This window comes from Elephas maximus, chromosome 7 (assembly GCF_024166365.1).
Source record: "Elephas maximus indicus isolate mEleMax1 chromosome 7, mEleMax1 primary haplotype, whole genome shotgun sequence".
In the NCBI taxonomy this organism is placed as follows: domain Eukaryota; kingdom Metazoa; phylum Chordata; class Mammalia; order Proboscidea; family Elephantidae; genus Elephas; species Elephas maximus.
Window position 1 is genome coordinate 121,397,568 of NC_064825.1, and position 22,995 is coordinate 121,420,562.

The 22,995-nt window shown below is 40.1% G+C and overlaps 1 protein-coding gene across 1 annotated transcript; it reads left to right on the forward strand.

The window, feature by feature from the left end:
* Positions 1-11,650: 11,650 nt before the first annotated feature.
* Positions 11,651-12,586, forward strand: LOC126080858 (olfactory receptor 1440-like). The gene has a single exon (XM_049892049.1). The coding sequence runs from the start codon at positions 11,651-11,653 to the stop codon at positions 12,584-12,586; it is 936 nt and encodes a 311-aa protein (XP_049748006.1).
* The last annotated feature ends 10,409 nt before the right edge of the window (positions 12,587-22,995 follow it).

Consider the following 22,995-nt stretch of genomic DNA (forward strand, 5'->3'; position numbering starts at 1 on the left):
GTAGGAGTTTTAGAGAGGAAGAAGAGACATGCAACTATTTTAAAGCACTGTGCTGGGGTCAAATTTCCTTCTATCCGACTGGACAAAGTCAGCCAGAGGGCCAAACCAAGATTCTGTGAAAGGGCGCTATCAAGGGCAAAAGGCTATAGGAAGGGAAAAATCAGGGTCATTGGTACAATGAGTCTAATACAATTATTGCTCCCTCAAAATTCTCATAGAAATAACAAAAGGAGAATTTAAATATTACCTATGCCTTTGGTGGCGCAGTGGTTAAGAGCTATGCCTGCTAAACAAAAGGGCAGCAGTTCGAATCCTCCAGCAACTCCTTGCAAATTATGGGGCAGTTCTACTCTGTCCTATAGGGTCGCTATGAGTCAGAATCGAGTCGATGGCAATGGGTGTGGCTTTGGTTTTTATGTAGGTGCCCTGGTTACTCAGTGGTTAAGCACTCAGCTGCTAACCAGAAGGTCGGTCATTTGAACCCACCAGCCTTGAAGTGGGAGAAAGATGTAGCAGTCTGCCTCCATAAGGATTACAACCTTGGAAACCATCTAGGGCAATTCTGCTCTGTCATCCAGGGTTGCTATGACTTGGAATTGACTCTACAGAAATGGGTTAGTTTTTGGTTTTTATGTTATATTTGGGAGTCGCTGGGTGGCGCCAACTGTTGAGCACTGGAGTACTAATGGAAAAGTTGGCGGCTCAATCCCACCCAGGGGCACCTGGGAAAATAAGCCTTGTGCTCTGCCTCTGAATACCCTATGGAGCAGTACTACTCTGCAACAGGTGGAGTTGCCATGAGTCTGAACCAACTCCATGGCTAGCTAGCAAGAACAACATATCTATATATTTCTGCTAAAATCCAGAGAAATACGCTTCTTTCCAGGACAGAAACATGGAGGGATTTCTGCAAGCAAAAGAAATCCTCCTGTGGAGTAACAGGTAAAAGCATGGAGTAGTGAGGACACAGGTAAGAGTGAACACTGGTCATGTGGTGTGGTGCCTATGGATGCAAGTCCACTCATCACAGGGAGGAATTTCCTGAAATTGGCACACCAAATGTGTTACCCAGGTGTTCACTCTGAGGGCTGCTGCAATTGACTCCCCAGGTTGTTGGTTATCCCACTTGGAGAAGGAGGTGATATCTTAGATAATTTTAGGCTTTTTGAATTTTTGGGAAGCTGACTATGGCAAGATTTAAAGCTTATGGGCTTTAGGTCCTTACATTCTCTGCTTAGTCTGGTACCTTAGGCACATACTCACCAAAGAAAACCTTCATGACCACTCTGTGCATCCCAGTAGCACTTCTCCTTGGAGAATAAAATACAAAGTTCCCACAGATCTTTTGGGAATGAGTAAGTGGGGAGACAGAATCTTGAACTCCCTTAAAAACCAAACCCATAGCTGTTGAGCCAATTCTGACTCGTGACAACTCCTGTGGTACAGGGTAGAATTGCTTCATAGAGATTTCTTGGCTGTAATCTTTATGGAAGCAGGTTTCCAGGCCCTTCTTCCATTAGGGGAATGAATGAGCACAGATTTTTGCACCAACCTGGAACCTTTCAAGCCCCTTGTCCTTAGTTGCTACCATGCTGAATTCAACTCATGGTGACCCCACATGTGTAGAGTCGACCTGCTCCATAGGATTTTCAAGGTGGTGACTTTTGGAAGCAGATTTCCAGGCCTGTCTTACAAGGTGCTTTTGGGTGGGTTCAAACCTCCAACCTTTAGGCTAGTAGCTGAGCACTTAACTGTTTGCACCACTCAGGGACTCCTCTATTTTACCTAGCACCGCAGGAATGAACATATTATAAAGGTATAAATGTAGAGGCGGAGCTAAGATGGCGGAATAGACAGCTGCTTCTGGCAAGCACTCTTTATAACAAAGACCTGAAAAAACAAGTGAAAAGAGTATATTTATGACAAGCTAGGAGCCCTGAGAATCAAAAGCAACCTTAGAAAATGAACTGAGCGGCAAGGGGAAGAAGAGAAATTTCAGAAGCAGAGAGGAGTTACGGGACCTGAATCACGGGGAGCCCTCAGGCACCTGATTCTAGCATTCGGCCACAGTTTCCTCAGGGAGAAGCAGCCAGCCACACAGCCTACTCACACCTCCAGAACCAAAAAGATCGGCACTCTCAGCAAAAGCTAAGTAATTGTGTGTATTTTACCGGAACCCCATCCCGCCCCCAAGCTGGCTTCAGCAGTTGATTTCCCTGGGTCTGAAATAGGCCCTGTTGAGTGCCTACAGCCATTCTCCCAGTCTTGGAGAAGGTAAAAATTTGCAATTGGGAGAATAGATAATTTGCCACCTCCACTAATTTTTTTTTTTTTTACTAACAGGGAGCTCAGGACAGAAGCGGCTCCTGTCCAGGCATAAATGGCCCATGGACTTTAGGTACCCTTTTCCCTCTGCATGGACCTGTGTGGACCTATTTCAGGAGAATAGGCCCTTATTGGCAGACTCCAACCATTTCAGCTGTGTGGCGGAGAGTTGGCTGTTTGATGTTTATCATTGCTTTGCCTATTAAACAGTGTCCTTACCTACCCACTTCAGTGGCCCAAGGACTGGTAGCTCCACTCAGATCGCCCAGCCACCTGAGACAGGGGTCCAAGGATAACTGGTACCTCCCAGTCCTTACAACCAAAAACAATGGATGACCATGGTCCATCTGCAGAACCCACCCACCTGTACATTCTAGGGAGCAGGGACATGCTTTCCTCAGAGACACATGGGGGACGATTCTCAGCCCCCTAACTTGTTCAGAGTCTGACCTACTGCTACAACCACATACTGATACCTACACCAATCACTCGTGCCCCTGTAAGACTGTAGGAAAGAACCTGTACCACACACTCGAGGATCAGCTATCTAGACACCTGAGCTGAAGTCATACAAGAAAAGTGAATGGACTCCTAGACTGATACACCTGATAACAGCTCTAGCCATCTGGAGACAGGACGTCAGAGCTACAAAGCTGAAAATAATCAAGCTAGCTCACTCAAGCAACCCATCTGGGCATATCAGAACAAAACAAAGCAAGAATTACGACACAGTAAGCAAACATAAATTAAATGAATACAATAACTTATAGATGGCTCAGAGACAATAGTCAATATTAAGTCACATAAAGAAAACATGTACCAAAAATGAGCTCAAAATGGATCAAAGACCTAAACATAAAATCTAAAAGGATAAAGGTAATGGAAGAAAAAATAGGGACAACATTAGGAGCCGTAATACATGGCATAAACGGGAAACAAAACATTACTAACAATGCAGAAGAAAAACTAGATAACCGGGAGCTCCTAAAAATCAAACACCTACACTCATGGAAAAACTTCATCAAAGAGTTAAAAGATTACCTACAGACTGGGAAAAAGTTTTTAGCTATGACATTTCCAGTCAGCACCTGATCTCTAAAATCTACATAATACCACAAAAATGCAACTACAAAAAGACAAATAACCCAATTATAAAATGGGCAAAAGATATTAAACAGGTACTTCACTAAAAAAGACATTCAGTAAGCTAACAGATATATGAGGAAATGCACAAGATCATTAGCCATTAGAGAAATGCAAATCAAAACTACAATGAGAATTTATCTCACTCCAACAAGGCTGGTATTAATCCAAAAAACACAAAACTATAAATATTGGACAGGCTATGGAGAGATTGGAACACTTATACACTGCTGGTAGGAATTTAAAATGGTACAACCACTTTGGAAATTGATTTGGCGATTCCTTAAAAAGATAGAAATAAAACTACCGTACGATCCAGCAATCCCACTCCTTGAAATATACCCTAGAGAAATAAGAGCCTTTACATGAACAAATATACCCATGTTCATTGCAGCACTGTTTACAATAGCAAAAAGATGGAAGCAACCAAGGTGCCTATCAACAGATGAATGGATAAATAAATTATGGTACATCCAAACAATGGAATACTGAGCATCAGTAAGGGACAGTGATGAATTTGTGAAATATTTCATGACATTGAGGAATCTGGAAGGCATTATGCAGAGTGTAATTAGTCAGTTGCAAAAGGACAAATATTGTATAAGACCTCTTATTGGACAAGAATCTCATGCTAAGTACTCGAGAAATAGCTTAAAGACAGAAGAAAATATTCTCTGATGGTTAAGAGAGGGGGAGGAAGAGAGGGTGGGAGAAGGGTATTAAATAGTAGATAAAAACTGCTTTAGGTGAAGGGAAAGACAATACACAATACAGGCAAGGTCAGCACAACTGGACTAAACCAAAAGCAAAGAAGTTTCTTGAATAAACTGAATGCTCTGAAGGGCAGCGTAGCAGTGGCTGGGGTTTGGGAACCATGGTTTCAGGGGACATCTAAGTCAACTGGCATAATAAAATCTATGAAGAAAACATTCTGCATCCCACTTTGGAGAGTGGCATCTGGGGTCTTAAACACTAGCAAGCAGCCCTCTAAGATGCATCAATTGGTATCAACCCACCTGGATCAAAGGAGAAAGAAGAACACCAAAGACACAAGGTAATTATGAGCCCAAGAGACAGAAGGGGCCACATAAACCAGAGACTACATCAGCCTGAAACCAGAAGAGCTAGATGGTGCCTGGCTACAACTAAGGACTGCCCTGACAGGGAACACAACAGAGAACCCCTGAGGGAGCAGGAGAACAGTGGGATGCAGGCCCCAAATTCTCATGAAAAGACCAGACTTAATGGTCTGAGACTAGAAGGACCCAGGTGGTCATGGCCCCCAGACCTTCTTTGGCCCAAGACAGGAACCATTCCCAAAGCCAACTCTTCAAACAGGGATTGGACTGGACAATGGGTTGGAGAGGGATGCTGGTGAGGAGTGAGCTTCTTGGATCAGGTGGATACTTGGGACTATGTTGGCATCTTCTCCCTGGAGTGGACATGAGAAGGTAGAGGGTGTTAGAAGCCGACAAAATGGACAAGAAAAGAGAGAGTGGAGGGAGGGAACGGGCTGTCTGATTAGAGGAAGAGCAATTGGGCATACGTAGCAAGGTGTATGTAAGTTTTTGTGTAAGAGACTGACTTGATTTGTAAACTTTCACTTAAACCACAATAAAAATTAAAAACAAAAACGTGTAAAAGTATTCAATCATTGAACTGCACTGGTATTCATTCACTCTTTCACTTATGCCAACAGCATTTAGTGGACACCTTCTAGTGTGCCAAGTGCCGAAAGAGAAAGATTGATAATACACACACCCTTCTTTAGAATCTCACAGTCTATCAGTGAACATGATCTAAAAATAAATAATTTCAATGCAAAGTGACACAATACAAAAATAAAAGGATATTCAAAGTACATGACTGTTTTAAAGCCTGCCTCTAATATCTAAGGTAGAGATTCACCGTTGTAGCCAAATTGTCTTATATTCATTATATGTACCAAAAAAAAAAATTGCCATCAAGGTGATTCCGACTCGTAGCAACCATATAGGATGGACATGAAGAGAAATGTGATCCAACCAAATGTGGAAATTATCGGACAATGTCATTAATATCACATATAAGTATAATGCTTGTGAAGATCATTCAAAAAACGGTTGCAGGAGTATATCGACAGGGGAATGCCAGAAACTCAAGCCGGATTCAGAAGAGGACATGGGATGAGGGATATCATTGCTGATGTCAGATGGGTCCTGGCTGAAAGCAGAGAATGCCAGAAAGATGTTTAGCTGTGTTTTATTGACTATGTAAAGGCATTCAACTGTGTGGATCATAACACATTATGGATAACATTGCAAAGAATGGGAATTCCAGAACACTTAACAGTGCTCATGAGGAACCTGGACATAGACAAAGAGGCAGTCTTTTGAAAGAAAAAAAGGGATACTGCATGGTTAAAAGTCAGGAAAGATGTGCATCAGTATTGTATCCTTAAACGTTCTTATTCAATTAGTACACTGAGCAAAAAATTCAATAAGCTGGACTATATGAAGTTGAGCAAAGAATCCGAGAAGCTGGACTATATGAAGAGGAACTTGGCTTCAGGATTAATAATCCACGATATGCAAACCACACAACCTTGCTTGCCGAAAGTGAAAAGAACTCGAAGCAATTACTGATAAAGATCAAAGATCACAGCGTTCAATATAGACTGCACCTCAACATAAAGAAAACCAAAACCCTCATAACTGGATCAATAAGCAACATCATGATAAACGGAGAAAATACAGGTATTATCAAGGATTTCCTTTTCCTGGATTCACAATCAATGCCTGAGAAAGCAGCAGTCAAGAAACCAAAGACACATTGCATTAGGGCAAAAGTGCTGCAAAAGACCTCTTTAAAGTGTTAAAAAGCAAAGATGTCCCTTTGAGGACTAAGGTGCACTTCACCCAAGCTCTGGTACTTTCAATTGCCTCATGTGCATCTGAAAACTGGACAATGAGTAAGGAAGACCAAAGAAGAATTGACACCTTTGAATTACGGTGTTGGTAAAGAACACTGAATATACTATGGACTTCTAGAAGAACGAACAAATCTGTCTTGGAAGAAGTGCAGTTAGAATGCTCCTTAGAAGTGAGGATGGTGAGACCTCATCTCACGTACCTTGAACATGTTATCAGGAGGGACCCGTCCTTTGAGAAGGACATCATGCTTGGTAAAGTAGAGGGTCAGCTAAAGAGAGGAAGACCCTCAATGAGATGGACTGACACAGTGAGCGCACAAAGAACAGTGTTTCATTCTGTTGTACATGGAGTAGCTATGAGTCAGAACCAACTTGACGGTGCCTAAGAACAGCAACAGGACAGAGTAGAAGTGCCCTAGGGGATTTCCAAGGCTATAATCTTTATGGAAGCAGACTGCCACATCTTTGTCTCATTGAGTGGCTAGTGGGCTCAGAGTGGGGATCTTTCGGTTAGCAGCCAAAACAAATGCTTAACCACTGTGCCAACAGGGCTTCTAGTAATCCTCATATATATAAACACTTAATATATGATAAATGAGTTATCAGAAATCATTAAAATCAAATTGTTTTATAGATTAAATGGCACAACCAAAAAACCCTTTCCCATCCAGTTGATTCCAAATAATAGCGACACTATAGGACAGAAAAGAGCTTCCTCATAAAGATTCCAAGGAGCGCCTGGTGAATTCAAACTGCTACCTTTTAAAATTTTAACTCTCCACACCATAAATTAAATTTTGGATTGTTTGAGGAATTACCATATGGCCCCTGTTGCCATCAAGTCGATTCCGACTCATAGCGATGCTATAGGACAGAGTAGAGCTGCCCCATAGACTTTTCATGGAGCACCTGGTGGATTCGAACTGCTGACCTTTTGGTTAGCAGCCGCAGCTCCTAACCAGTATGGGAAACTAGGAAAATGAACTTGCAATAATACAGCAAAACTGCTCTCCAGAACTTTATTTTATGCAAAGTTTCTGAAGTATGAAACATTGACTTCAAATTTATTTTTCAGAACAATCACTTAGATTCCACTTAAATCCAGCAGATGTGAATTGGTCAAAGTAAACACTATATAACCATTAATACTACAATTCATGATAATGTTTATGAATCATGTAAATAATATTATGATAACATGTTGAGTGAAATAAGTACATTATAGTACTCCACGTGTAACAGAAAAGACTAAAAAAAAAAACATAATGACAAGTTTTAAATGAAGTTGGTATCTAATAAATTAGAATCAATATTCTAGTGATTGTTTGGTCTAAAAAAAGTATTCTGAACTTGAAGGAGCCGTAAAGTGAAAATAGAATTAGCTAGGGAAAACTCCCACATTTCTACTGCCATCACACTAGAGAACAATTTACCCAGAGAGGTTAATTACCTAGCCTCTCTCCACCTTGATCCTAAGGAGCAATTTAATTGAATCCCAGGTGGAAGCCCCTCCCTTATCATGGATGGGCAGATTACATCGTCAAAGCAGAGTCTGGAGGAGGCAGATTCCCATAGAAATGTCCCTTTAGAAGACAATTGCAAGTAAGTACACAATGAATTTCCCAGGAATCTGGGGCACCTCAAGAGTCAGGGCCTGGAGGGGGAAATGCATGGTGCTGGATTTCCCAGAGTCCAATGGACTAAACAAACACCAGTGACCCATCTTCCTCACAAAATCTGGGTGGCCTCGTGGTCATCGGTAGCATGGGGTGGCATAGTAATGTTGGCATTCTATGACCCTGGCTGCCATTTTGGGACCCTCTCTGGTCCAGACAGCCATGTCTTCCCAGCATCTTTGTATTTACAGGCTGTCTTCTCTCTCTGTGCTTCAGGTCTGCTCAGATCTCAGGTCCTTTCTCCTGGGAAGTTACATGTCTTCCCTCAACGGAGAGTTATAACAAAAACAAAAATATGCAGCTAAGTGAGTGATATCTTGAATTTAGGAATTTGCCATGGTATGAAGGGAAGTTTGCTGTGATTCCTTTTACCTTTCTCCCCATGCCCTTGTCATGTTCTAAAACAACTGTATTTCCCAACAGCTGTGTTTATTAAATAATAACTTATACTTAGTGTAATCAAAGCAGTAGTTTAGAGTTTCCGTTTGCTTAGCATAGTGTTGGATAGCAAGAATTTTGGAGTTTCCTGGCCTTGGTCCAAAATCTCTGCACTGCCATTCACTAACTGGTTGAACTTAGACAAGTTATTTAGCCTGCTGGTGCCTCAGTTTCCCCATCTGTAAACTGAGGAAAATAAAGCCAGTAGAGAATAGATGAGAAGATGTATGTGAATTGTTGAGAACTGTGCCTGGCATAAAAAGTAAGTGGTCAATGAACAGAAATTATTTCAATTAATAACAGGTAACACAGAAACTTAATATAATTCTAGCAAGCAAAGAAACTTTACATTTTAATTGTCCTAAATTAAAATACAATCTCATTTAGTACTAGGAATATTGAGAATGGCTCTGCATTCCTACCCTCCAATAGTTGTTGTCAGTTACCATCAAGTCGGTTCTGACTCCCAGCGACCTTATATGTTACAGAGTAGAACAGCTCCCTAGGGTTTTCTTGGCTGTAATCTTTAGGGAAGCAGATCGCCAGGTCTTTCTTCTGTGGTGATTTCAAACAGCCAACCTTTAGGTTAGCAATCAAGTACAAACTGCTCATGCCACCTAAGCATTTCAGGCATGTTCAGAAATGATTGAGGTAAGAAGTGGCTTACTGTACCTTTTACTGTCCTTTTAGTTCTTACTCCTTCAGAAGTCATGTTGCTATTGTAGTTGGAAAAATTCTTTCGAGTTTCTGATTTGACAATGTAAGCCACCTCTCTCCATGCACTTAGCACTCTTAGGGAACTGGTCACTTCTTGGTCAATCACCATTTCTTAGATATCTGCTCTGCGAAATTAACTTTCTTATTCAACCAACCACTCATATCACCCCTACCTCCTAATTGTTTAGAGCATGAAGCAGAATCAGATAAAGTGACTGTTTCAAGAACATTGATTTCTACTCTAAAAGTCTTTAAAAAGTAATTTTAATTATGATTAACTGTAGTTACAAGAATCCATGATCTCAATTTTAAACAAGACTAACATAGTAACATATAATACCTTTTACCATGGCTTTCTAAAACACACTGCAACATCTAGTTGAAAAGTGAAATGGCTTAGTCAATTAAATAATTAGTCTACAGCGATACCAAATATGTAACATGTTTGATTTGTTTTTCCTGAATAGGCCAATTGTCTCAAGTTTTTAGAAAAGTGCCTTCCAAGTTTTAGTGTTTTCATGAACCCTAATAACCCTTTGGAAACCCTGGTGGCGTAGTGGTTAAGTGCTACAGCTGCTAAACAAAGGGTCAGCAGTTCGAATCCACCAGGTCGTCCTTGTAAACTCTATGGGCCAGTTCTACTCTGTCCTATAGGGTCACTATGAGTTAGAATCGACACGATGGCACTGGGTTTATTCACCTTTTGAAAAGTACTACAGAATTTTTGATTCGCAGCATTTAAATCTGGGTGGATTCCTAGTGAGAACAAGTTTCCTAGCTCACATAATGATAGTAGAAGTGAGAGTTGAAATGAAATCTCTGTGCATGGACACATAAGATTTTTCATACCCACATTGATCCTTAGCTTGGCCATGTGACTTGCTTTGGTCAATAAAACATCAACAAACATGATGCCATAGAGACCTGATAAGCATTGCCATTGGGCCTTGCTCTCCTGGAACTCAGAGAACCATCCTTAGAGGAATCCTGAATGAAAGGCCATGTAGATAGAAAATGCCAGCCACCGCAGTTGGGGAGCAATGCATGTGAGCGAAGTCATCCTGGACCATGCAGCTTCCATTGATCTACCAGCAAGCTGCAGTCACATGAGGAATCCTAGGTGAGACCAGCATAGCAACTGTCTGGTTAACCGATGCAATTATGAGAAATAATAAATGGTTGATGTTTCAAGTCACTAAGTTTGAGACGGTTTGTTATGCACCAATAGATAACTGATACATTAGGTGTTAAGTAAATATTCAAAAAATATCTATTTGTGCCTAACGGCACAGCTTGAAGTTCAACGGGGAAACTCATAAAAATAGGAGAGCAGTGAGATTCTTACTGCACTAGAATAGTAGACACGTGCAGTGAGTGAGAGCATCCACAAAGGAGCTCCTGACTCATCATAGCAAAGACTTCCCAGGTAGGCAAGATATGTTTCCTTTTATATATTGTGTGTTCCTCCTTCATATCAAATCACCTATTTTCTTTGCCCTCCTTTCTGAAGATGTATGAAGAACAATAACAATGTTTTTTTTTTTTTTTATTGTGTCATCTTTCTTCTTCTGTTTCCCAAATAATGGTTTTATTTCATTGGTGCCTTACAGATGTCTGATAGTCAACCAGCATCACACATTCACTGAACAACAGAGAACACTGTTGTGTGTAATTTTCTGTGATTTATTGGAGCTTTATTACGAGGAGGAATAAATAGAGAACATTTAGCCAATGGGATATAAAGCTTTATTTAGGAAATACAGCATTCTCTTACATTAACTTAAGAAGGTAAGATAGAAAGCAAGAAAAGGAGAATGATCGTTTGTTTCTGAAATGAGTGTTAAACTGCCCTTGGTACCTTGTACTGTTCCCTTGGGTTGTACTTATGTGAATAATCCATGTATGAAGGACAAAGAACTAACATCCATGATCTATGAAGAACTCCTATGAATCAATGATGAACAATTTTCTAGACAAATGAGCAAAAGATATGGATGAGCAAATCACTAAAATAAGTGCAAATTAAAAATAATGGAAGAATGTATTTTATCTGTAAGATTGTCAAATATTAAAAATAAATAATTCTGGACACTATTGATAAAAGGGTGGCAGGAGTATTGCTATGAAATCTTGATACTAGTATAAATTGGTACAAACTTTTAGACAGTGATTTAGCAATCTGTGTGAATGTTTATAGAAAAAAAAATTAAAAATACAGCCCAAACTATTAAGAGTAATAGGAAGATGAGATTTCTAAAGTTAGTTAAAACGTTTTTTGTAATTTTTTATGTTGTTCAAAAATTCTCTTAACTATGGGTCAAGTAAGTTTCATAATAGTAAAATAAAAACCAAAACCATTGTCATCAAGTTGATTCTGAATGTTAAAATAGTCAATCATTAATGTGAGAACCTCTCTGCAGAGTAAAGAAACTTCAAGACAATGGCTGGTGGAAGGAACGATACAGCAGTCACCAATTTCATCCTCTTGGGATTCTCAGATTTTCCTAAATTCAAGATTGCCTTCTTTGTGGTATTCCTTGGGATATACCTCTTGACAATGGCCTGGAACTTGGGTCTTATCACCCTCATCAAGATGGACTCCCATCTGCACACACCCGTGTATTTCTTCCTCAGCAAACTTGCATTCTTCGATATATGCTATGCTTCCTCCACAGCCCCCAAGATGCTCTCAGACTTCTTCCAGGAGCAGAAATCCATCTCCTTCATGGGGTGCATCATGCAGTACTTCTTCTGCTCTAGCTTCGGTCAGACTGAGTGCTGCCTTCTGACAGCCATGGCTTATGATCGATATGCTGCCATTTGCAGGCCTCTGCTTTACACAACCATCATGTCCCCTACCTTCTGTCTGAAGGTAGTCATGGGATCTTGCATAACTGGATTCTCTGGCTCTTTTATCGAACTGTGTGCCTTACTTCAGCTCCACTTCTGTGGACCAAATGTCATTAACCATTTCTTCTGTGACCTGCCCCAACTGATGACCCTAGCTTGCTCTGATACCTATTTCTTAGAAGTTATCGCCTCTGTGCTCACAGGGATCTTTGGACTGACTTCTGTGCTGGTAATCATGATATCCTATGGTTATCTTGTTGTCACCATTTTGAAGATCACTTCAGCTGAAGGCAGGTCCAGGGCTTTCAACACCTGTGCTTCTCACCTGACAGCAGTGACCCTCTTCTATGGCTCAAGCACCTTTGTCTATTTATGGCCCAGCTCTGATGATTCTCTTAGCCAAAGCAAGCTTGCTTCTATTTTATATATTTTGGTCATTCCCATGTTAAATCCATTGATCTATAGTCTCAGAAACAAGGAAATCAAAGATGCCCTAGGGAGATGGAAGAAGAGAATTTTCTCCTGACATTATTGTATTACAAGGTTTGCCTGTATTATTCCAAGATAATAAAAAAATAAAAATAATTTTTTTTATTTAAGTGATACAAAATATGGATATAGGTTTTAAATAGATATACTTTAGTATCACTTCAAGATTGGTGGAAAATACTATTTGAGTCTGGCTAGACTTTCATCTATTTATCAGTAGTAATTACTGGTGTTTCTTAATGGGAGTCTTAAGGCAGAATGTTCCTTTTCATCCTTATGTTTTAAATAATAATTTTTGTGTTTTTGGTGAAAGTTTAGGCAGCAAATTCCCGTCACTTTTGACAATTTCTACACAGATTCTTCAGTGACATTTTTCACAATGTGTCAACTATCTCTTTATTTGTGTTGTCATTTTTCTATGTCCATTATTCTAGTTTCACTGCTCCATTATCTTTTCATCTTTATTTTAGTCTCTTGACATTATTGATTATGGGGTGCCTTTTAGGACCCACAAGAAAAACATACAAAAATAAACCTTATTAGCCTGTACTAGGCTGTGTGTCTGTGCATCAGTATCTGCTTCCCCTCCCCACCCTAGTGGAGGATTATGCTTCTTCATCCCTTTGAACTTATGGTGGAATGTGGGAGTTTTTTTGGCAAATGAAACTTGTTTGGACATGAAATATCTCACTTCTAGGCAAAGGCTTTATATATGTCCTTTCCTGCATAGTTATCTCCCAGTGCTCCCATTACTGGATGACACAGGGTAAGGATACCCTCAACTGACCCAAGATGGATATATAGTGTTATCAAGAAATAAAACTTAATTTTGAATTGGTGGTCAAGATAGCATATCTCAGCCTACGGTAACTACTATGGAAATTTGTACAGAAAGTGGTGAGCTATCGTTCAAAAAAAATTGAACCTTTAGCATTTTTGTCTTTAGAGCTAGGCCATGGATGTGAAAGAATCTTACTACAAGCTGGAAGGATAACAATTCATGTTTGGCACAATGAAGTATTTGGAACAACTCTCACATCAGGGTAGAGAGGGGATACGTGAAATAAGACATAAAAAGGGCAGGCCATGAAGGATAGAGAAATTTAACTTGAATTTATCTGACACCATAACCTGCTGCTGTCGAGTCGATTTTGACTCATAGTGACCCTATAGGACAGAGTAGAACTGCCCCACAGGGTTTCCAAGGCTGTAAATCTTTAGAGAAGCAGACTGCCACATAGTGCTTTCTTTGTTCCTCTCATCAGATGAAAACTTCACTCTCTCTATGCCATTTGGGACACTCCAGCATCCTGCTTGTGGGTTGTGTGTGACTCGCCTATTTGCCAAATGTTTTATCTTTCAATAACGACTCAGTTTAATTTTAGCAGAGTGTAAGTCTGGTGCTTCACTACAACAATACGGAACGCCCCATTTACAGGAAATACAGAGGAAAACATATTAAAGTACACTATGGGGTGGCGATCAGCAAACCCCAGACTTTGAGATTCTCCATGGAACGAACATGCGTTTCTAAGAGGAATAAAGAGAAAAGGAGAAATAAGGGAAAACATGAAATACAGTGAAAATTTAATTTAGCATTCAGGGATGAAAACCTGAGTGATAAAATCACTTAAAAAAGTGAGGAAGTGGTTATCATGAAAACAGGTTCCCTTAGGTGGGAAGAAGGGGCTGTGATTGGTGGGGTAGGTGGGCGACTTCTGGAGCAGATGGAAAAGTGTTGTCTTCTCACCTGGGTGCTGGCTACAAGGGTGTTCTCATAATAACTCATTAAGCTATACGTTTATTTGATGCTGTTTTCTGTGTCTGAATTATTTTTAACAATCAAGTTAAAAATTACAGACAAAAAGCAAGTAAAATATCAGATTATAGTTAAGTTAGAGTTAACATATGTAGTATAAATATAGTTACTGCTTGGGGCGATCACGAATATCTGAGTTTCATGTATATTACTAAAAATAAAATCAGTACAAGGTAAATATCCCATAGTAAGGAAACCATTAGCTAAATAAAACTTTGAATAGTGTATTATTCAGCCACTAAAATAGTTCTGTAAAAACATGGACAGAAAAAAAATAGAGAAATTAAAACAATAATATTAGTGATAAAATTGCTAAGATTTATTGAGTTCTACCATGTACAAGGCTCTTGACAGGTATCCTCTTATTTAAAATCACCCCAAACTTATCAGGCAGTTATTCTATGATCACCCTCAAATTACTGATCAAGGAACTGAGGCATAGTGAGGTTAAATTATGTGACCAAGGTCACAGAGCGCCTAAGTAACAAAGTGTGATCCCAGGCAGGACCATACAGTCTGAGAACATAATCATGAAACCCACAATGAATGACAGTTTTGTAAAAACTTTCAACGGTTGGATGACCGTAAAACCTACTTTATGCTTGTCCTCACATTATTAATAAAGTCCCTCCCCCTCATGTCTAGGGAGTCCCTGGATGGTACAAATGGTTAACACGCTCAGCTACTAACCTAGAGTTTGGAGTTTCAAGTCAACCCTGAGGTGCCTCAGAAGAAAAGCCTGGTGATTAACCTCCAAAAAATTAGACGTAAGTCACAATTGACGTCATGGAAATTTTTAACTTTTTTAGTTTACTCTTATTTTTTTATAATTTTAAAATTATCTTCAAACTTTTAACAACTTATTAATTGCTCTAAATGGTATATTGCTAATGGCTAAGAAGATAAAGCTGAAATAGACACAAATGTTGTATATAAATGTGCAGGACAGTGTCACTGTTAAATGCCTGACCCTGGGGTCAGTGTACCAGAGTGGTCTCCCAGCCCTGTCAATTATATAAGCTGGGGACCATGGACAAGAGTCCTAACTTCCTGTGCCTCTTATTAAAATGAGGTTTTCGTGAAGATTTAACAGGTTACTATATGGATCTGAAGAAAGACTAGGACAGTAAGTGCTCAATATGTCTTATTATTATTGATGAAGACAGAGATGAAGATAAGAGTAGAAATTGACCATACTGAGCCAGTTATACTTCATCTGTCTGTTTACTTGTTCAAAGCTGTCAGCATGCAAACGCTTTTTATGATAAAATTAGGACCCATCGTGTCATAATGCCTGAGTTCCAGTACAAGATCAACATTTATTTCACATTTTGGAGCCTCTTGTTTCTGATTAAATTCATCTCAAAGGTCTATTTAGGACTTTGGGAGAAAGATGTGGCAGTCTGCTTCTGTAAAGTCTTATAGCCTTAGAAAGCTTATGGGGGCAGTTCTATTCTGTCCTACATGGTTGCTGTGAGTCAGAATTGACTGGACAGCAGCGAGTCTGGAGTCTTGAGATAGGACTTAAAATGATATAACATACAAATGAACAAGCCCTCAGCCACGCACCCACAAAAGTGCTGAATTTAAGTAAATTCAGGATCCAAGGAGCTAAATGGTCCACACTGTATTACTTTTACAAATGGGTCAAGTTGTTCCCGGACGTTTTAAAACATGGATTTTTTTTTCCTTCTTTCCTTTCTTCCTCTTTTTTGTTCCTTTTGTGTTTTCTCCCACTGAAGCTGTCAACTAATAGGTTCCTGTCAAACAGACTAGCAAATCGAAGTAAGCCAGATACACGGTTGGAGGAACACAAAGGTTGATTCACAGTTTGCAAACTGGGAGACTGGCACGGTCTCGTGACCTAAGGATGCCAACTCCCTGAACCAGGGCAGATTTGCTACTTTTATAGGGAGTGCCATATATAAGCATGAACAGTGGGGGGAGAATCTTAAGTCTTGCGATGCCTGCACAGGCTGCACAATTTTAGTGAATGGATTTTAGTGCACGGCACTAAAAAATACTATAAAAAATACTATGCACAACCCTAAAAAAAGGTGATGGCTCACTACTGCCACTCCAGGAAGGTCATATAGCTGCTAAATTCTAAGTCAGTGAGCCTGTGCCTCAGCCTTCCGCCAGGAGAAGAGAAGAAACCTGAGGATTCAACCAATCATGGTGCAGTGCCATAAAAGTTGTAACAAAAATGTAGCAAGAGTAGACTTGCCTGAAAAATGACTATTATAGGATGGTTAATAACTGTTTCAAGGCTGCCTGCTTCCCCACTTCCTTCCTACCATTCCTCTCTCCTTTCTTCTCTCCCACCATACTGAGCAAGGAACTGAGGCATAGTGAGATTAAGTAATCTGACCAAGGTCACAGAGTTCCTTCTCCATTCTTTCCTTCCTTCCTTGCTTTCCTGCTTCCCTTCTTTATTACATGCAAAGAGTAATAAAGAAAAAATAACAAGGTTAGAACATGCTCTCCTTTGCTAATTTAAGGAGATTACACTGGGCAATAGTTCTATGAACACTTCAAACTTTAGGGACACCGTTTGCTTCTGAAAGGACCACAGTAAACCAGTTTTACTGAAAGCAATATGCTCACATCCCAGGAGAAATGCTGTTCCCTCAGGGTTTCTGGATTTCATGGGATCTGGAGCTGGTTCAGCAGAAGCCATCAGGAAAAATAGTGATGCCCACAGAAACAGTTTGGATATTTTTCCCAACCTAACTTAAGCTATTTTTTGTACTCAGAAACTCAAACAGTAGTTCTCATTCTAAGATAGAAGACTATCTTACATAAAAGAAATATGTAATGTCTCTCCAAAATGGGATGGTGATGTTTCAAACAATGAAACAACCTCTTAAAATTTTCACTTAATCCCCTGAGTGTGATTATTTTCCAAAATTAAAGCAAAGCCATTCTGATACTATACAGGTGGAAGATTTATGCACTAATAGAAATAAATTAAAGAGCCTGGGTTGCACAAGCAGTTTGTGATTGGTTGCTAACCCATAGGTTAGCACCACGGAAGAAAGGCCTGGTGAACTGCTTCCATAAAGTTTGCATTAAGGAAAACCCTGTGACGCAGTTGGACTCTGCAACACTAGGGGCTGCCATGAGCTGGTGGCCAACTCGACAGCAGCCAGCAATGACAGAAATAAATGAAGAAATTCTGATTTAAAAGTATTTATCTTACCCTTAGGTTCTGACAAAGGATGTGGATTCCTTCAACAAATGTGTGCCCTTTCCCTTAGAGTGTGTGAAACCATTGGCGGTGTCAAGAAAAATATAGGTGATGACTATGGTTTTGTTTAGGAATGGGTATAGCTATATTCAATCCTTCTGTTGGCTTTCAAAACAATGTATCTTCCAGGAAAAAAAAAAAAAACTCCCCTCACTCATTCATTATTTAGAGCTGTGCTTCTTAAGTGTGTTCTCTGGACAAGAAGCACCACCTAGGAACCTGTTAAAAATACTGTTCTGATGTTGTTGTCATTTACAGATTAACCTCCCTGCTTCCCTCTTGCAATTCTTCGGGTTTTGGATGGTCCTTGAGAGTTCATTTCCTACATTGGTATCTGCTGGTACAATCTTGCATCCTAGATCCAGCCTGTGGTCTGATGCTGTTTGTTCTCAGGCCGAAGGATCCCCTTTAATAATTCTTGTAGGTTTGGCTTGGTTTTTATAAAAAACATATTCCTTAATTTCTGTATATCTGGAAATGTCCTAATATCACCATCATATTTGAATGACAGTTTTGCAGGATATATTATTCTTGGTTGGCAATGCTTTTCTTTCAAGGTTTTATATGTCATTCCATTGTCTTCCTGCCTGCATGGTCTCTGCCAAATAATCAGAGCTTAGTCTTATCGTTTCTCCTCTGTATATGACTTTTTGTTTTTCTCGAGGTGCTCACAGGTTTTTTTCTTTGCCTTTGGTTTTAGTGAGTGTGACTATGATATGTCTTGGTGTTTTTCTTTTGGGGTCTATCCTATATGGGGTCTGTTGGGCTTCTTGGATGGTCAGCTTTTCATTATTCATGATATTAGGGAAGTTTTCTGTCAGCAATTCTTCAATGATCCTCTCTGTGTTTTCCATTTTCTCTCCCACTTCGGGAAATCCAATCACTCCACAATTTTTGCTTTTGATTTTATCCCACGTAATTCTGTTTCCTCATTTTTTTTTTTTTTTTTTGATTTTCCCTCAGAGTTGTATCCAACCGCTAGTCTTCAGTTCACTGATCCTGTCTTCCATCATTTCAAACTTGGACCTCAGCTTTTCTTTGACTTTCTCCATTTCTGAAATCTCCTTGTTTATATTTTGAATTTCTAATTGCTGTTTTTGAATGATTTCTAGTTGTGAACTTATTTGTGGCATTTTGTTCCTCTATTCTTTTCTTGAATTCTTTGGGTTTTTTGTCTGTATTTTCCATGAGCTTGTCTGCCTTTTCTACCAATTTGTCTATTTCTTCCTCATTTTTGTCTGGTTTCTGCTTCAACTCTTGGATAGCTCTGAACAGAAGAGATTTGAATTCCCTGTCAGGTAGTTCTAGTGCCTTTTCTTCTACTGGAGAGTCAGTCCTGGTGTTTTATTTTGGATGCCTACTGGAAACATCCTGTCCTGTTTTCTTTATATATTTTGATATTATCTGCTGTCTTTAGAACATTCAGTAGTTTTTTTCTTCATTCCTTGATTGTAGATTTGTTTGTTTTGTTCTGGTTTTTCATTTTATCTGGTTATGTCTGAACAGGCAGGCTGTGCATTCTTTGTTGTTTGCTGAACTGTTGTCATGACACTTTTCACCTCCTTGTCCAATGGGCAGAGCCAGTCATTCAGCTGTGGTACAGTAGGGCAGGTCTAGCTGAATGGGAGGGGCTGGGCTGGATTGCTTGTGGCACATACTAGGACTGACAGGGCAGTCCAGGAATAAGTGCAAGACACATTCTTGTAGGCTGTGCCTGTGCTGCTTGGAGGTGTGATGTTCAGTAGACAGTGCAGGTATTTAGGAAAGAGGGGGGAGGTTGTGGTGTATGGAGCTAATATGAGCTTGGAAAAGAGGAGAGAAAAAGAAACTGGAGCCAAAAAATAGACAAATTAACAAAGGAAAAAAAAACTGTAAAGGGGGCTTGACGTTGCAGTGGAGAGATGAGAAACCGAGAAATGGAGAAAACCTAAAAAGAAAAAAAAAACTAGACAAAAATTTGAAAAAAAGAAAAGCCCCCAGGTGACCCACCATTGTGGCTGTGAAGAACAGGGAAGTCTCCCAGGCTGTGTATCATAGCCTGGATAGAGGAGGTATAGATATCATATAGCACCAGGTATTTGGGAGACAGGAAAAGAAGTCAGGTCTAGACAGACCAGAACTGAGAAATGAAGGATGACAGAAAGGGAAAAAGAGAGAAGAAAGAAGAGAAGGGAAGGGAAGGGAAATAAAAGAAATGCCCCCAGGGATCCCGCCTGCACAGCTGAGCAGATTGGCTGAGTGCCTCCTAAACCACACAGTGCAGAATGCCTAGAAAGGGCTCCCAGGAGTTAAAAGAGAAAAACAAACAAAGAAAACGGAACAGAACAAAGCAAAACAAACCAAGCAAAACTAAATAAAAAGCCCCAGGGATCCCACCAGTGTGGTGTCTCAGGCCCAGGGATTGTTTTCCCAGTTAAGCAGGGCTTCACAGTCTTTCAAGAAGTAGCAAGATGGCACACAGAGCCAGGCGTTTGAGAGGAAGGATGAGGAGGTGGTGGGAGGCACAGAAGAAACCAAAACAGACTGAAAGAAGCAACACCAGCTCAGGAACCCGGCCTGTAGGACGAATGCAGGCGGCCCAAGGTGGAAGCAGTTGCCTCCCGCACAAGAGACTGTGGCTGGCAGGAAATAGAGAAAGGTGAAGGGGAGGAGAAGGACGGTGGGGGTTAGGAAAGGGTACATCGCTCATTACTGGGTGCTCCATCTCCTGCTGGGAACTTCGTGAAGATGCTTTCCCGTACTCCCTGTCCACCGATTTACGATGTGTTTGGGGTGAATCCAAGTGGCACACATGCTGCACCTCCCAGCCGGCCGAGCCACCACAGCCAGCCAGGAAGCTTAGAGGTAGAGCTGAAGGGAGAGGATGAGGGGTGGGAAAGTGTGTATTGCTGGTTACCAGGTGCTCTGTCTCCTCATGGGGCCTCCGTGAAGCTGCTTTGTCGTGCTCCCTGTCCCTGATCCCTGACAGGAGTCCAAGATGGCTGATCTGTGCTGTGTGAGCTGATAAGGAACCCTCTCAGGAATCTCCTTGCTGTCTCTCTTCTGTCAGTTTCTTATTCCATTCGGTGTTTGGCTGAGTTCTTTATCTCTTCATTTGACAATTCAGGTTCCAGGAATATTTGTCTCTGTTTTGCTTAGTATTTGGGGTCTTTGCTGAGGAGGGAAGTCATGGTGCTCCTGTCTATGGTGCCATGTTGGCTACAAGTCGAAGTTGTATCTTTTTATTAAAATTTCTAGATGTTTTTGATTTGGGGGAACATTTATTCCATTGTGTATGTTGATTTTGCTAACCTCTCATTACTTCTGTACAATGTTTTGGATTTTTTTACATAGATATTCAGATTATTGGGAATATTGAAATTTCTAAGTTCATCTATGGATAAATCCACAAGATTTGATAAATAATATTTTTCATTTTAAGTTATAAATATTTTCTAATTTCCCTAATAATTTCTTCTTTGACTTCTGAATAGTTTAAAAATGTGTCATAAATTACCAATGAAGAGGCGGAGCCAAGATGGCGGACTAGGCAGACGCTACCTCGGATCCCTCTTACAACAAAGACACGGAAAAACAAGTGAATCGATCACATACATAACAATCTACGAACCCTGAACAACAAACACAGATTTAGAGACGGAGAACGAACTAATACGGGGAAGCAGCGATTGTTTCCAGAGCCTGGAGCCAGCATACCAGTCAGGTACGGCACAAGCACAGAGACCTGCTCCACCCCCCTGAACTAACCCCGGGAGGGGGACTAGCCGGTTCCACGGGCGGCGTGGGACGCAGCCGTTAGGAGAAGTCCCCGGGAGGCAGTGACTGATCTTGGAGCAGAAAGAGCAGCACCCGAGCCGGGGAACCGTCCCACAGGGATTTGGACTGCACGCAGGCGGCTTCATTAACATCTGAATAGCCTGAGCCAGAGGGAGAACTCTGATAGGGATCTGACTGCAGTTTTTTTTTAGCGGATTTTCTGGAAAAACTAGTTTCCCAGTGATGGCTCGGAGACAACAATCCATATCAAACCACTTAAAGAAGCAGACCGTGACAGCTTCTCCAACTCCCCAAACAAAAGAATCAAAATCTTTCCCAAATGAAGATACAATTTTGGAATTATCAGATACAGAATATAAAAAACTAATTTACAGAATGCTTAATGATATCACAAATGAAATTAGGATATCTGCAGAAAAAGCCAAGGAACACACTGATAAAACTGTTGAAGAACTCAAAAAGATTATTCAAGAACATACTGGAAAAATTAATAAGTTGCAAGAATCCATAGAGAGACAACATGTAGAAATCCAAAAGATTAACAATAAAATAACAGAATTAGACAACACACTAGGAAGTCAGAGGAGCAGACTCGAGCAATTAGAATGCAGACTGGGACATCTGGAGGACCAGGGAATCAACACCAACATAGCTGAAAAAAAATCAGATAAAAGAATTAAAAAAAATGAAGAAACCCTAAGAATTATGTGGGACTCTATCAAGAAGGATAACCTGCGGGTGATTGGAGTCCCAGAACAGGGAGGGGGGACAGAAAACACAGAGAAAATAGTTGAAGAACTTCTGACAGAAAACTTCCCTGACATCATGAAAGACGAAAGGATATCTATCCAAGATGCTCATCGAACCCCATTTAAGATTGATCCAAAAAGAAAAACACCAAGACATATTATCATCAAACTCACCAAAACCAAAGATAAACAGAAAATTTTAAAAGCAGCCAGGGAGAAAAGAAAGGTTTCCTTCAAGGGAGAATCAATAAGAATATGTTCTGACTACTCAGCAGAAACCATGCAGGCAAGAAGGGAATGGGACGACATATACAGAACACTGAAGGAGAAGAACTGCCAACCAAGGATCATATATCCAGCAAAACTCTCTCTGAAATATGAAGGCGAAATTAAGATATTTACAGACAAACACAAGTTTAGAGAATTTGCAAAAACCAAACCAAAGCTACAAGAAATACTAAAGGATATTGTTTGGTCAGAGAACCAATAATATCAGATATCAGCACAACACAAGGTCACAAAACAGAACGTCCTGATATCAACTCAAATAGGGAAATCACAAAAACAAACAAATTAAGATTAATTAAAAAAAAATACACATAACAGGGAATCATGGAAGTCAATAGGTAAAAGATCACAATAATCAAAAAGAGGGACTAAATACAGGAGGCATTGAACTGCCATATGGAGAGTGATACAAGGCGATATATAACAATACAAGTTAGGTTTTTACTTAGAAAAATAGGGGTATATAATGAGGTAACCACAAAAAGGTATAACAACTCTATAACTCAAGACAAAAACCAAGAAAAACGTAACGACTCAACTAACATAAAGTCAAACACTATGAA

Bases quoted from the DNA above. Each gene is read 5' to 3' on its own strand.
- LOC126080858 (XM_049892049.1), top strand. From the start codon at position 11,651: ATGGCTGGTGGAAGGAACGATACAGCAGTCACCAATTTCATCCTCTTG.